General features: G+C 36.9%; 3 protein-coding genes across 3 annotated transcripts in view; all 3 read left to right on the forward strand.

Moving 5' to 3' along the window:
• LOC148064931 (hemicentin-1-like) overlaps positions 1 to 6,728 on the forward strand; it is a 41,020-nt gene extending 34,292 nt beyond the window's left edge. The window contains exons 13-17 of the mRNA XM_087809619.1: positions 53 to 273; positions 597 to 863; positions 2,393 to 2,725; positions 4,123 to 4,371; positions 6,322 to 6,728. Of these exons, the coding sequence (XP_087665745.1) occupies positions 53 to 273; positions 597 to 863; positions 2,393 to 2,725; positions 4,123 to 4,371; positions 6,322 to 6,329 (1,078 nt within the window). The 3' untranslated portion in view covers positions 6,330 to 6,728. The remainder of the gene's footprint in view (positions 1 to 52; positions 274 to 596; positions 864 to 2,392; positions 2,726 to 4,122; positions 4,372 to 6,321) is intronic.
• An 836-nt stretch (positions 6,729 to 7,564) lies between these two features.
• On the forward strand, positions 7,565 to 8,078 carry cmc4 (C-x(9)-C motif containing 4 homolog (S. cerevisiae)). The gene is made up of 3 exons (XM_087809813.1): positions 7,565 to 7,642; positions 7,714 to 7,773; positions 7,856 to 8,078. The coding sequence occupies exons 2-3, from the start codon at positions 7,716 to 7,718 to the stop codon at positions 7,996 to 7,998; spliced, it is 201 nt and encodes a 66-aa protein (XP_087665939.1). The 5' UTR covers positions 7,565 to 7,642; positions 7,714 to 7,715; the 3' UTR covers positions 7,999 to 8,078.
• Positions 8,079 to 10,430: 2,352 nt separating this feature from the next.
• On the forward strand, positions 10,431 to 14,794 carry cdc37 (cell division cycle 37 homolog (S. cerevisiae)). The gene is made up of 8 exons (XM_087809794.1): positions 10,431 to 10,732; positions 11,635 to 11,916; positions 12,003 to 12,108; positions 12,180 to 12,295; positions 12,381 to 12,503; positions 13,851 to 14,033; positions 14,117 to 14,188; positions 14,296 to 14,794. Exons 1-8 carry the CDS (start codon positions 10,625 to 10,627, stop codon positions 14,449 to 14,451), a joined length of 1,146 nt encoding a protein of 381 aa, XP_087665920.1. The 5' UTR covers positions 10,431 to 10,624; the 3' UTR covers positions 14,452 to 14,794.
• The last annotated feature ends 974 nt before the right edge of the window (positions 14,795 to 15,768 follow it).

Genomic DNA, 15,768 nt, shown 5'->3' on the forward strand with positions numbered 1-15,768 from the left:
TTGTTGTTGTAAACTTTAAGGACCTTCCTTCTGTCAAACTTCCCTCTTTCAGTGGAGCCTCCACCCCCAGGGTCAGCTGGGATGGAGGAGAAGTGGGTGTTGGGGGGGGGGGGGTGCTTTTGTTCCTGCACAAGTTCCCTGTGGAGTTGCAAAGCTTTGCTCAAGTTTGGAATTCTCAGCCCTGGCTTTCCAAATCGACGACTCGCTCCAACAACAATACGATGGGAACCAAGTTTTGGAAGTGGATCCTGACTGTTTGCGTGGTGAACTCTGGTGAGCCGTGAGACACGATCTTCTTGGAGTCTCCTCTACTGGGGGGGCTTTTCCAGAGAGAGGGAAATAACCAGGAATAAAACCGGCATTTGATCTGTTTTTAAATGTTATTTACAGATAATGAGCAGATTTTGTGTTTCAGGTTCTTTCTCTCGACTTCACAGTTTGACCTTTTGTAACCTTTTGTAATCTTGATGGTTAAGAATTTTTCTTTGCTTCAGTTTTTAGTTTAAATAAAGCTTCTGAAGTGTGTTTTCATCCCGTGAGAAGGTTATGCAACAGAACAAGTGCATTATATAATAGTGTACTGTTGTGTGTCTCAGTGTCAGGTGATGGTTGCTCCTTAATCCTCAAACCCTCCAGGGTGGTGGTGGGCTTCGGGGAGTCGGTGTCGGTGACTTGCGAGGCCCTCCGGCCGGTCCGGGTCCTGGGCTGGGAGTCGGCCATCAGCGCGGCGCACACCCAGCAGGGGCTCTCGGTCCGGTGGGCCGTGGAGAGTCTCATCGACTGGATCGAGGAGCCCATCTGTTACGGGGTGTTCTTCACGGCGCCGCGCCAGTGCGAGGAGAAGCTCAACCTGGTGCTGTACAGTGAGTACGCCGTAGTACTGCGTGGAAGTACATCGGAGCCATCGGAATATTTGTGCAATTTCAACATTTGAAACTTTGACCTGTTTTTAATAATTTAACTTAATTAAAAGGAGATTTTTCAGTTTTAATAATTGAATTGAATATTTTCTAAATTAATCATTTTCACATAAATATTTAAATTCTAATTTCAATAATTCAAAAGTAAATTTTCTAAATTAAATGTGTTTTATTAAATAGTCTTTATCCATTAATTCCATTGTCCGATTTAAGCTGTTTGACGTAAGTTGTTTGAGCAAATGAAGTAATCTTTTCAAATCCCTGCAAAGTTGTTAGCCTCTCTGATTATTGTGTTAGCATCAGTGCTAGTGTTATCACCTGTGCTAGTGATATCATCTGTGCTAGTGATAGCAATGCTTGTGTTAGCATCTGTGCTAGTGTTATCATCTGTGCTAGTGTTATCATCTGTGCTAGTGATAGCAATTCTCGTGTTAGGATCTGTGCTAGTGTAATCATCTGTGCTAGTGTTAGTATCTGTGCTAGTGTTATCATCCGTGCTAGTGTTGGCATCTGGGCTAGCGTTAGCATCTGTGCTAGTATTAGCATCTGTACTAGTGTTAGCCTCTCTGATACTAACAGTAGCAGAGACGCCAACACTACCACAGATGCCAACACTAGCAGACATTATAACACTAGCACATATGCTAACACTAGAACAGATGCTAAAACTAGAACAGTTGCTAACACTAGAACAGAAGCTAACACTAACACTGACGCCAACACTTGCACAAATGCTAACACTAGCACAGACAACAAAAATAGCTCAGATACTAACAGAAGCACAGATACTAACACTAGTACAGATGCTAACATTAGCACAGATACTAACACTAGCACAGGTGCTAACCCTAGCACAGATGCTAATACTAGTACAGATACTAACACTAGCACAGATACTAACACTAACACAGATGCTAACACTAGCACAGATGCTAACACTAGCATAGACGCCAACACTAGCTCAGATACTAACAGTAGCACAAATACTAACACTAACACAGATGCTTACACTAGCACAGATACTTACACTAACACAGATGCTAACACTAGCACAGATGCTAACACTAGCATAGACGCCAACACTAGCTCAGATACTAACACTAGCACAGATACTAACACTAGCACAGATGCTAACACTAGCACAGATACTAACACTAGCACAGATACTAACACTAGCACAGATGCTAGCATTAGCACAGATACTAACACTAGCACAGATACTAACACTAGCACAGATACTAACACTAGCACAGATGCTAACATTAGCACAGATACTAACACTAGCACAGATGCTAACACTAGCACAGATAATAACAAACTCCACCCTTTAATACACAAATTGATGAGTATGATTACTAAATAATAACAAATTCAACCTTTTTATTAGAAATCATTGAATTCTAGAGAATCTGATGGCACTGATCTTCTCCTACCTCATGATAAAATCACATTTCATTGACTCTTTCTCTCAGAAACTCCCGACAGTACCTCCATCAAGGCTGTGAACCACAGCGGGCCGCTGCTGGAGGGGAAGGAGTACCAGCTGCTGTGTGAGGTGCAGAACGTTGCCCCGGTCCAGTACCTTAACCTGAGGTGGTTCAGGGGTCAGACCCAGGTGTATAACCACTCCTTCTCGGACATGACACCCATCTCCCCCGTGCAAGTCTCCTCCACCCTTCTGATCACTCCCACTAAGGCTGACAACGGAGCTCAGTACAGGTGTGTGGCGGAGCTGGATCTTGGCCCCGAGGGACCCCAACCTTCACCCACCGTCACCTCTGAGCCTTATAATGTTTCCATCCACTGTAAGTCTGACTTCTTATGAAGATTCTTGTTCCCTAGTGTGAGTGTGTGAAAAAATATCGATACAATAATTTAAGTATTTATTCCTGATAATGTATTGATTTTCAACCGCAGTGTTTCGATTTTTATTTCAAATTATTCATGAAGTTATATACATAAAGCTGTGTATTTTCAATGCAACAAACATGTGCAAATGGATCGCTGATCCGTTTTTCCGTAAGACACAGAATTCCCAGATCGTGAACAGGAAAAACCTCTCTTATAGTGTTAGCATATGTGCTAATGCTGGTATCTGTGCTAGCGTTAGCATCTGTGCTAGTATTATCATGTGTGCTAGTGTTAGGATATGTGCTAGTGTTGGTATCTTTGCTAGTCTTAGTATCTGTGCTAGTATTATCTTGTGTGCTAGTGTAAGCATCTATGCTAGTGTTAGCATCTGTGCTAGTATTATTATGTGTGCTAGTGTTAGCATATTTGCTAGTGTTGGTATCTTTGCTAGTCTTAGTATCTGTGCTAGTATTATCGTGTGTGCTAGTGTTAGCATATGTGCTAGTATTATAGTGTGTACTAGTGTTAGCATATGTGCTAGTATTAGCTTGTGTGCTAGTGTTGGTATCTGTGCTAGTGTTAGCATCTGTGCTGGTATTATCGTGTGTGCTAGTGTTAGCATATGTGCTGGTATTATCGTGTGTGCTAGTGTTGGTATCTGTGCTAGTGTTAGTATCTGTGCTAGTGTTAGTATCTTTGCTAGTATTATCATGTATGCTAGTGTTAGCATCTGTGCTAGTGTTTGTATTTGTGCTAGTGTTAGTATCTGCGCTAGTGTTAGTATCTGTGCTAGTATTATCGTGTGTGCTAGTGTTTGTATCTGTGCTAGTATTATCGTGTGTGCTAGTGTTTGTATCTGTCCTAGTGTTAGTATCTGTGCTAGTGTTAGCATCTTTTCAATCCATCTTGTTTATGAATAAGATTTTTTTATTCATAAGTAATCTATTGTTATATATTGTATTTAAGTGTGTAAACAATAAAATAACCCAACTATTTTATTTACAAATAACATGAAAACAGTTACAGCATTTGTTAATTTTGTGTTGCAATAAAACTTCTGGCCGCCAGATGGCAGCAGTCATTGAGTCCTCCACAGCTATAGAAACAATGAAATATTGCAACATCCCTCAGACGATGACTGAGGACGAGAGGATACACTCGACTCCACTAGCTTTCAAGTTTATGTTTGGACATATATTTAGTTTTAAAACAAATGAAAGCAGTTTCTTTGGCAATACCACAACTCATTGTTTCCTACAGTATCACAATATATTGTATAGTAATTGTACGTATTGATGTTTCTTGCCAATACACACCCTTTACTAATTCATGCTTCTGTTCTTCTCTGCAGTCTCCCCGTTGTTTCTCAGTCCCGAACCCGAAACGCTCCAACTGGTGGAAGGTGTCGAGGCAAAGTTGGATTGCTCCGCCACGGGGAACCCCACGCCTGCCTACAGCTGGACATCCATCAATCCGGTCGAGGAGAAGATGGCGAATGAAGCGGTCCTGGCGTCTTCTGAGCTGCTGCCGGGGACCTACACCTGCACCGCCTCCAACTCACAGGGCAGCAGAAGCAAGAAGTTCATGGTGCTCGCCAAAGGTAAAGATGGCGCCTGTTCCTTCTCACGTCTCGCCAGAATAAGTCGTTCCATTTCCTTTATCTAATGACGGAGCTTCTTTGTATAGATTGATGGATTCATAGAGGATCATCTGTGTTGTCATAGCAACCAGGAGTTAGACTTTTAAATATGAGGGGATTGTATGAGAAAACTGAGGAGTAAGTGCATTAGGTGTGTTAGGAACTATATTTAAAAATAAATAAATCTTTGTTGTTTTATTTTTTAATTAAGTGTGGATAAAATGAACCATTTATTAGTAATTAATACTAATAATAATTATAATTATTGTTTTTTTAATTGAGAATTAACATGAAAATATTGAGTGTTTCTGTTTTTGTGCTACAAATTAAAACTTCCGGCCACTAGATGGCAGTCATACATCTCCCACAGCTAAAAGAACAATTAAATCGTGCAAGATCCTGGTGATGACTGAGGACGAGAGGATACAGTCGACTCCAGCAGCTTTTAAAGCTGATGTTTGGACATATTTTTGTTTCAAAAACAAATGAAAGCAGTTACGACTTCATCAAAAGTCATGTGGTCTGTAAATACTGCAACACCAGAGTCAAGTACGCGACAATACGACAAATATATCCTTGTTACTACAGTATCGCAATACATCAGTATTGTCGGCCCTGTATCGTGATACGTATCGTATCTCCAGATTCTTGCTGATACACACTTCTCAGACACAATAGTGTGTATTAATCAGTGGTTTTTGTCAAGCTATTGTAACTTTATTATCTCTTATACGCTCAGGATGTCGGTGATGGTGAAACTCGATGAACAATAACTGTGTAACGTGACGAACAGATTGAATGAAAACACAAGCCAGAGCATGTCCTCAAGACTTTTATGTTGCTTTTCCGGTTTCATTATGAAGATGAGATTATAATCAATCCTCTTTTGAGACAATTCACAGGTCAAAGTGCATGAGCATGTGCAGGAAGCTTTAAAAGATACAAAGGTTAATTGCTAAAAGGAAATACTGCATCTTTGTATCCTGTCATTCTACGAACTGCTGTTTTGTGTCCGGTCAATTAACATGGTTAGTCATTTCATTTTGTTTATATGTGAAGCACCTTTTTGAAAATACTGTAGTCACAATGTGCTTCGCTTAAAAAATAGAAAGTCAAACAGATTTGATTGGTTTAAAATGCCATTTAGAACATCCCGATAATAACGACAATATGATAAAAGACACGATAAATTCCATCAGGTATTGATATAGAAAATTCAAGTTTTAAATTTAAATCCATTTAACTATTCAAAAGTACACCCTTGGAACAAAATATAAAAAACATCAAAGGTACAGTTTTACATACAACCTTGTTACAGTTACATGTTTCTACACATGTTTCTGTATGTGAAACGACAGGCTGTCATGTACATCACGCAAACCCTTAGTGGAGTCAAGGTCTCAAGCAGGCCAGTTCAGAAACAGATTGATAGGTGGAGTAATTCTTTACCCAAACAGAATAATTTGAATTGAAATTCTCTCAATCTCCATTTGGGAAAAAAAAACAGTTCATTATGAATATGATAATAAAATAATAAACAATTGTTTGCAAAATGTCTTAAGTGGTCTTGTCTGTTGCAGGGTTGCAACGATGAATTCATGACAAATGACATGCTCATAATAAATAGAAACAAAACAACAAACAAGTATAATATTTATACCTGGAGTTGGATCATTTCTTTTTAATCTTTCATGTGTGTACAACTTCTTGTATTGTCGCGCCTCTAAAGGTTTCTGGATTATCGAGGTGAAAATATCTCCTTATCACCAACATTCACCTAGTTGTTGATGTAATTTAGTTCGTTTTTGATGTATTACAGAAGTAACAATATGTATTAAAATATTTTGGCCACATATGTGTGTACATGTTTTCTAATTATAAAATAATAATTCTTTATTTTACTCTTTATAGGTGTTTGAAAGCTGCCTGACCACCAGGATTCGATGTGTCGGGAGGATTCTTTGGACACAATATTTAACTACTGCTGCTCCCTTGAAGATGCAGCAAAACACACTGGTTTTATCAATAAGTTTAACTGGTACAAATAACCCGTCAGTTATTTGATTAGACATGTGTATGTATAGATGTTGTTAGACATACTCGAATTTATACATTTGTTGGATTAGCTTTTAAAATTAATACATATTACCTTTAAGCTTGTGAAAGAAATGTTCTCTTGTCGTAGCGACAGTTGTTATTTATACTCTTGAATCAAATGACTGATTGAATTTGAAATGCTTATAGATAACTCTGCCAATATTGTAAATATAAATATTTTATTACCTTTTTTCCTTTAAATAAATTAAAATTTAATCAAACACTTTCCAGACTTTTCCTTGTTTAAAGCCCATTTTAATTTGGTTGAATGTATCAATTGGATTATCAACATGTCTAGGGTGTCCCACAGTAGAAACAATTCAATTTTAAAATGAGTCTGTAAGTATGGAGCCGTAAGAATATTGAATGGATGAATTCAACATTTAAAATGTTGAAACGTTTTTATTGAAATGTTGTTGTTATTTTAAGCATTTAAATATATTTCTTATAATTATTGAATTCAATCAATTCTATAATTAAAGGTTTGAATTTGTTTTCATTAAATAATTCAATTAAACAATTTCTATATTGAAAGGTTTAATTCGTTTTTTAATAAGTGGAGAATGTTGGCTATTATTATACTGCCTACTTTTTCATTAATTTTATTTATTTATTGTAACATTTACTATGAAATTTAAACATTCAGAAAATATATTTTTAAATTATTGGAATTAGAATATAAAACTATATGTATAAAATAGTTATTATTATTATAATTATTATTATTTTGTTTTTAAGAAAAAGAAATTCAATATTTCAAAATACAAATTATTGAATTTGATGAATTAATAAAAACAGCTTTTAATCTTTCAATGTAGAACTATCAAGTTGAATTATTAAAAATAATAAAAACAATGCTTAAAATAAACAACGAAAATTTGATAGAATTTTTTTAAGTTTCAACATTTCAAAAGTTAAATTCAACTATTAAATATTCTGATAGAACAGTTTTACTTCTATTAAGTAATGATAGTTAAAATAGTCTTAAAAAGATTAAACGAGTTGTGAAACCTAGTCCTCCGAAACACTAGGTGGCAGTAAGTGATGACAAATGCACGGCACTTCCTGGTCACGTGATATAAACACTGAACCGCAACGATGACATTTACTTCAACCTTCGTATAACATATAAAAGGTAATGTTACATTTATTTTCTAGGTTTTATCATTCAGCTGCTAAACTAAATGTATTAATGCTCTATTCCAGGAATGCCTCGTAAAGAACCGTGTAAAAAGTATGCGTGCGAAATCCAGAAATGTTTACAAGGTACACGTGATATTTTTTTAATCTTAATATTGATTTAATCCAACGATATTTTTTAAATATTTTTTTAATTGTTTCTCTGCAGCTCACAACTACAGGGAGAGCCAGTGTCAGGAAGTGATCCAGGAAATGCGGCGATGCTGTAAAACTCGGGGCGTTGACTCGATCTGTTGCTCGGGCTTCAAAGAGAACAAAACACCAGAAGCAGCTCATAAAGAGACCGTATAAAGCAACTTTGTATGGCCTGACATTTGTATATAGCACGAGAATTAATTCTGTCATTTAATAAATAATGTATTTTAAATGTATTGAATTTTCTTTAGGGATTTTTTGTGGTGATTCAATGTCATATATCTGGTAAAGAATAGATATGATGTCAATATAATACAATACAATGAAATGAACATTTTAAAAAATAAATACATATAATAAATGACTAACTAAACGAGCGTCAAAATAATAATAAAGTCACATCCACTGGTAACAGCGATTTCCTATTTTATTTCTACCTGGAACTTAAACCCACAAAAGTCAACTTTTTTTAATTGATCACACAAACCTATTAAAAACCTTTAATAAAATTTAACAATATTGTTAAACAAACAAAAATCCTTTAAAGGACAATATTAAACAATAAAAAACTGTTAAATAAACAAAGAACTTGAAAGACATAATAATTACTTAAAAACATGTTGCTCCAAACACTGACCGTTTGTTTTTGGGCCTTTGGGTCACCTTGACCCAGATATGACACAAGGGTTAAAAACCCCCACTAACAAAGGTGTTTGTGGTATCCCCTGTGTTGTCTCTGGATCAAGGCAACCGACCCCCACCACTGTATATGACCCTGAGATTAATTTGTTCTATTTCCTTAAAATAATTTTAAAGCGAAGTAAAGAAATGTTGAAAAAAAAAAAAATTTTTGGATATATTTTGAACGAATGGACACTATCGTCCTTTCAAAAACAATGTACGTTGAAAAGGTTCGTTTAAAGCACGATGCCTTAATTAATCGAAAAATGTTCACATCAATAACCAAAGAAATTCCTGAAATCATTCTAGGTGCAGTCCGAGGCATCTCTAATTCTACCGACTCTTTGCCTTCCTCGCCTGTTGGTTTTCGGCTGCCTTGGCTCATTTATAAACCAAGAGCTAAATAAATATATTTTAATAATTTATTTGATTTTATTTATCATGATTGACCTTTAAAGTATATACTTTATTGAATATTGTTTTGATTGTTTAAGCGCTTTGTGACCCTGGTCTGGAAAAGCGCTATACAAATAAAAATTACTTACTTACTTACTTACTGTTTGCTAGAGGCTATTATTTAGTTGTGTATTTGATTTAGAGAACAAAGTATGACTTCATAGTCAATAATATTCTCATCATTGTGACATTTTCTTTTCTTCTTCACACGTGCAAATATAGAGGGGAGATTCATAGCTGCAATGCATTTAATAATTAATTAATTATATTAAGAAAGCCCTTAAGAAAAGTAAATCAGCAATAAAACCGGTCACTTAGAAATATAATTTTAATAGAACGCACCAGCGTTGTAATTGTATTAAAAGTACATTGATCTTTTCTTTTGCCTTTTTTAATGAATATTTTATATTCTATTTGTTTTATAAATATATCCTCTTCTACAAGGGTTCATATTTGATCAACTCTTCTCTTGGACGAAAATGAGTTGGTAAGTAAGTAAGTAAGTAAGTCATTTTTATTTGTATAGCGCTTTTCCAGACCAGGGTCACAAAGCGCTTAAACAATCAAAACAATACTTAATAAAGTATATACTTTAAAGGTCAAGATAAAACTGATAACACAACAGGAGTTCCAGAAAAATCAAGGAAAAGCCTGAACAAATAGAAACGTCTTAAGATGTTTCTTAAAGGAGTCAGTAGATCATCAAACACAGAGGGAGAGGAAGATCGTTCCAAAGCTTAGGAGCAACAGCCTGGAAGGATTTCTCTCCTCTGGTCCTGAACCGTGTTCAGGAACCATCAGTAGATTCTGATCCACAGACCTCAGAGCCCGAGCTTGGGTGTAAGGCTGGATCAGATCAGTGATGTAAGGAGGAGCCTGACCATGAATAGCTCTGGGGATTTATTTTTGTAAACCACTTTAAGAAAAGGCACGAGACAGATTTTATTGTACACAAATGGACGATAAATACCGCAAACAAAAACGTTTAGCTCGTATTAACTTAAACATGTTCAATAAGGATCCCTGGATGGGGGACTTGAAGGAAAGATTGGGTCTAAGAAAAAAACAGGGCCAGTCTCTGTGAAACAAGTCCTGTGTTTTAATATTTAGTTTTAATCCCTGCAGTTCAATAACTTTAACGTTATGCTCCAATCTTAGAAATTATATAGAAAAAATAAAGGATTTGTCACGAAATCATAATAAATAAAATCAAACAAATTATTAAAATACATATTTTGCTCTTGGTTTATAAATGATTTGAAATGACGAATATTAATAACGCAACAAAAAAATAAAATATGTAGTTGAAAATCCAAGCGAAATCCTTTACATTCGCATGATATAAAAAGTAAACAATTTTGTTCAGATTTTTAAAACGCGTCTTCCCTCCTCGCGCAGCGTACGTGCCTCTGACGTCATCACGCTCTGACGTCGACCGGATATGGGGTACTTTCTAGAATGATTTAGCACCGTCTTCGCTAGCTCAACCCAAAAAGGCTCCAAACATTAGTCGCCAAACTCAACATTTGGACTCACCTGGGGGGCGTCTAAAAAATCGTACCTGCCGCGAAGAAGAGCGTGTAGTCAAACACTATCTCGGGTTCGGTTCCTTGAGGTGAGGAATCTCGTAGCTAAAGCTGCCATCATGTCCAGGATAGACTACAGTGTTTGGGACCACATCGAGGTTTCTGACGACGAGGATGACACTCATCCCAACATCGACACCCCGAGTCTGTTCAGGTGGAGACACCAGGTAACCTCTTCTTTTTAATCCATGTTCAATAAGGATCCCTGGATGGGGGACTTGGGAGGAAGGATTGGGTCTAAGAAGAAAACCAGGGCCAGTCTCTGTGAAACAAGTCCTGTGTTTTAATCCCTAATTACTTTAACGTTATGTTCCAATAACTGTTTTATAACCATTTGTATAGAAGTATATCAACGGCATCAATATGTTTAATGCTTGAATTTAACTTGGTTTTAATCATTATATTAATATTTTGAATGATTCATTTAAAAGTTGAATGTTTTTCATTCAAATACTTGAATTCAATAGTTTGTTTATCGAAAAGTTGAATTGTTTTTTTTGTCAAACAATAAAAAAAAGACAGATTTATATACTTATTCCAATTACAACAAAGATATTTTTACTTTCGAAATTATGGCACTAATATACCCACATGTTTACGTTTAAGTTGAAATGTAGGAAAAAGGGTAATCAATTAAGATTTAAATCTGAATGATTGGTATTAAATATTTACTCTATTAAATTGGAAAATTTATGAATGATAAATTATTAAACCTTTAAATAAAAAAAATGTATTCAATGTCTACCGCTTTATCCCTGGAGCCTATCCCAGTATCATAGGGCGAGAGGCAGGGGACACCCTGGACAGGACGCCAGTCTGTCTCAGGGCACACAAAGATATGTTATCCTTCAATACAGAAACAATTGAATTCAATTATTCAGAAAAGATGTATTAAACCAATTCAATGTCACTGATATACTTTCATATTTTTGGACGTTAAGTACAGAGAAGCAGTATTAAGTGCAAAAGAGTGTTCCATTAAAACATTAAGGACCATGAGAGAAACAAAAAGCTTTTAAATGGGATTTTAAAAAACTCCATCAAGTGACTCGACCATCTCTCTCTCTAGGCTCGGGTCGACAGGATGGAGGATTTCCAGAAAAAGGAGCAGGATCTCGACAAGTCTCTCTCCGACTGCCGTCGCAAGCTGACCGAGACTCAGAAGAAAGTGCAGGAGCTGACCATCTCATCGACGGACGACGCTAAAGCCGCCGCCTCCAAAGCTCTGGCCGATGAGAAGAAGCTGAAGAAGGAGGAGCGGGACCTGGCGAGGAAGCTTGAGGAGCACCAGCGCGAGGAGAGGAAGATGCCCTGGAACGTGGATACACTTAGTAAAGAGGGTTTCAGCAAGGTCGGTCTAAACGCCTCCATTTAACAATTAGATTCATTTTTATAGTATTTTTTACTAATAATCCACTGATCTTTCGTTCATCACAGAGCGTCGTCAACAAGCTGCCGGAAACTGCCGAAGAGACGGAAGAAGAAAAGGAGAAAAAACACAAAACCTTTGTTGAAAAATACGAGAAAGAAATCAAACATTTTGGTGAGTTTCCTTTCCAACGTTCTTGGACCCGTCGTGTAATCTTGACGGTTTCTCTCGGCGGGCGACTGCAGGGATGCTGCACCGCTGGGACGACAGTCAGAAGTATCTGTCCGACAACCCTCATCTGGTGTGCGAGGAGACCGCCAACTACCTGGTCATCATGTGCATCGACCTGGAGGTGGAGGAGGTGAGATCCCCACTTTTTCCCCACTTCCGTTTGCTGTCAGAATTTCAGTCATTAATTGTGTATTTTTCGTTTTTTGTTTTGGTAGAAACATGCTCTAATGGAACAGGTGGCCCATCAGACTATTGTGATGCAATTCATTCTGGAGTTGGCAAAGAGCCTGAAGGTGGACCCCCGGGGGTGCTTCCGTCAGTTCTTCGCAAAGATCAAGGTGAGTTCAGCGATGTTTGGTTTTGGAAAAGGTACGTAATTAATTTGTTACGTGGGTAACTTTTTGAAGTCCATTTACTACACCCCCCTTGGTCCATCACGGGGACGAGACATTTCTGGGGGCCTTCATTAAGCAGCAGATATAGATTGAGGATTTTTAAATATGATTATTTAAAAGCAAAGACAGCTGTGTATAAAGGTGATTGCTAGTAAGGCTAATAAACCTGGTGCTGTGGTGGAGAAATCAAGCTCCCCTGTGTCCCAGCCAAAATGGATGAACTCCTTAGAAACTACCATAATAGCATATATAGTAACATGTTATTAAGTAATTAAAAATTATTTAACACTTTTAGTTTTTTATTGTTGGATATTGTCCTTTAAAGGATGTTTGTTTGTTGTTAAATGTTACTCTTGTTATTCAATATGTTTGTAAGTAAGTAAGTAAGTAATATTTATTTATATAGCGCTTTTCGAGACCAGGGTCACAAAGCGCTTAAACAATCAAAACAATACTCAAAAAAGTACATACTTTAAAGATCAAGATCAATAGTACAATTTAAAAAAAAAAAGGTGACTTTTGTGTGCTTAAGTTCCTAGTAGAAATAAAATAGGAAATCTGTATTAGCCACAAAATGTATGATCTGTCCAGCTCTCATTTATTTTTTTATTTTTATTTTTTTCAATTATTGTTGTAATCTTTAGTCTGAATTGATTCATCACAGCAAACTTACACTGGCCCGCCAACACGTTTGTTTTATTCCTCTTACAAAAAAAGTTACTTTCCCTAGTAACTAGTTACTTTTTAAAGTAACTAAGTTATTGCAACATATGTAACTGGTTATGGTGTTATATAATAAAATAAATAAAATATCAATAAACGCAGAGTGAGAGGTTCCAAAGCTTAGGAGCAACAGCCTGGAAGGATTTCTCTCCTCTGGTCCTGAACCGTGTTCAGGAACCATCAGTAGATTCTGATCCACAGACCTCAGAGCCCGAGCTGGGGTGTAAGGCTGGATCAGATCACTGATGTAATGTCTGACCATGAATAGATCTGAAAGTAAGAACCAGAATTTTAAAGTTGATCCTGAAAGAAACTGGAAGCCAGTGAAGAGTTTTAAGGATCGGAGAAATGTGAGTTCTTCTACTAGAGCGGGTCAGAATTCTCACTGCAGAGTTTTGTATGAACTACAGGTGAGACAGATCCTTCTTGTTTAGACACTAAATTAACTGTTACAATAGTCTAAATACAGTCAAATGCTATTGAAGGATATTTCTTCATGATCTCCGGAAAAAGGGTTCCAACGTAAAGTAACGATTGAAGAAGTGACGGGTTTTTCCCTCTCGGCAGACCACGGATCAGCAGTACATGGACGCTTTCAACGACGAACTGGAGTCGTTCAAGCAGCGGGTCAGGGGTCGCGCCAAGATCCGCATCGAGAAGGCCATGAAGGAGTACGAGGAGGAGGAGCGGCAGAAGCGCCTGGGCCCGGGAGGACTGGATCCTGCCGACGTCTATGAAAATCTGCCCGTCGTACGTACTCACGACCACCGCTCGGATCCGTTCGTCCCGAACGTTTTTTCTCATCCACTGTGTTCCCCCTTTTTTTGTGTCAGGAGATGCAGAAATGCTTCGACGATAAGGATATCGGGATGCTGCAGGAGGTCATCAGTAAAATGGACCCGACTGTAAGAGCTAATCATTTTTAAATGTTGAATTCATCTAACATTTGTAACACAGGATTGTTATGTAATTAATTCCGGTGAAATGAGCTTCTCTTTTGCGATTTATTTAGGAGGCGAAGGCGCACATGAAGGCCTGCATAGATTCCGGACTTTGGGTGCCGAACTCCAAAACCGACGACGGGGACGAGAAGGAGGACGAGAAGGAGGACGACGCCACGTACGAGGAGGTCAAACCAGAGACAGAAGAAGCCGAGAAAAAACAATGATTCGTCGGGTGGTTGTTGCGAGTGTGTTCCCTGACCAGTCCAACGGATGGCGAGTATTCCGGGGCGTGTTCAACTTGTACAGCAGTAGCTTTTACTTTAAAGTGCACACCTCCCGCTCCAGCTTGGGAAACAACTGTTGTTTTAACATTTAAAAAATATGTTTTCTCGCCTCTGTGTGACCCACATGGAATCTTATCCAGTGTCGTCAGGCTTAGAATTCAATGTTATTTTTTCACACTTAGATTTTTGTTCCAGAGAATAGGGCTTGGGCAACTGTAATTTTCCTGAGTGACATTTTCTACCAACTTGATTGAGTACAAAATAAAACTTATGCTGCATCTGATGACTGCAAATTGTTGGATGTGTTGTTGACCGTGTATTATGTTGATTCAAAACATTTGAGCGACTAGTTTTAGTACAGGTAAGAATGCTAGATGGCCACAGAGAACTGCAACGACGAGTGTAAACTAAATTGTGCTTCTTATTTTTGTCTTAATAAATACGGTATATTCAGGTCATACTTTCAGTAGTATTTTTCCACATTTGTTTATCATTTGTACACTGATAACTTAAGAAACGTACTCGAATGTTATATGAAATGACGCCATCTAGTGACAGAACATGAGAACTATGAAAACGTAAATGATACAAAAGTTTCTAATCCTATAAATTAAAAAAGTCCCACATTAACATCACTTTATTTTTGCACTTGACATAAATAATGAGCTATTATGTTATATATTTAGTTAGAATCTGAACTAAATAAAAAAAAAAACAGTTAATTATTTTAACATCAGATTTCTTTATTAATTATTCGATTACACTTTAAAGCTCAGTACTATTGATGTCATTTCCCCTCATATTAATTCTATTACAATATTCTAAGTAAATACAAAAATTGCAGCTAATATTACCGCCTCTTTTAAAAATCCATTTATTTTATCAAGTATCTGTCAACACGCGTATCTTAATTTGTTACTTATTTTAAAGAAAATTTGACAATAATTTAGTTGAATATATTACTCTGAAACCCAAACGTTTTCGTCACTTATTTGGACTCTTTTAGGTGCCAAGACGTTGATATAGTGTTTTAAATAATATAAATAATTCATATTTTTTTCCCAACATGAAGGTTGTACTTTAATTTTAGTATTGAAATTAAAATCAAAATGCATAAATAAACGCCAAACGTCTTTTCCTTTCATTCGATTGAACCTGGTGCTGTGGTGGAGAAATCAAGCTCCCCTGTGTCCCAACCAAAATGGATGAACTCCTTAGAAACTACCATAATAGCATATATAGTAACATGTTATTAAG

Source organism: Callionymus lyra, chromosome 15 (assembly GCF_982586985.1).
Source record: "Callionymus lyra chromosome 15, fCalLyr1.hap1.1, whole genome shotgun sequence".
Lineage (NCBI taxonomy): Eukaryota > Metazoa > Chordata > Actinopteri > Syngnathiformes > Callionymidae > Callionymus > Callionymus lyra.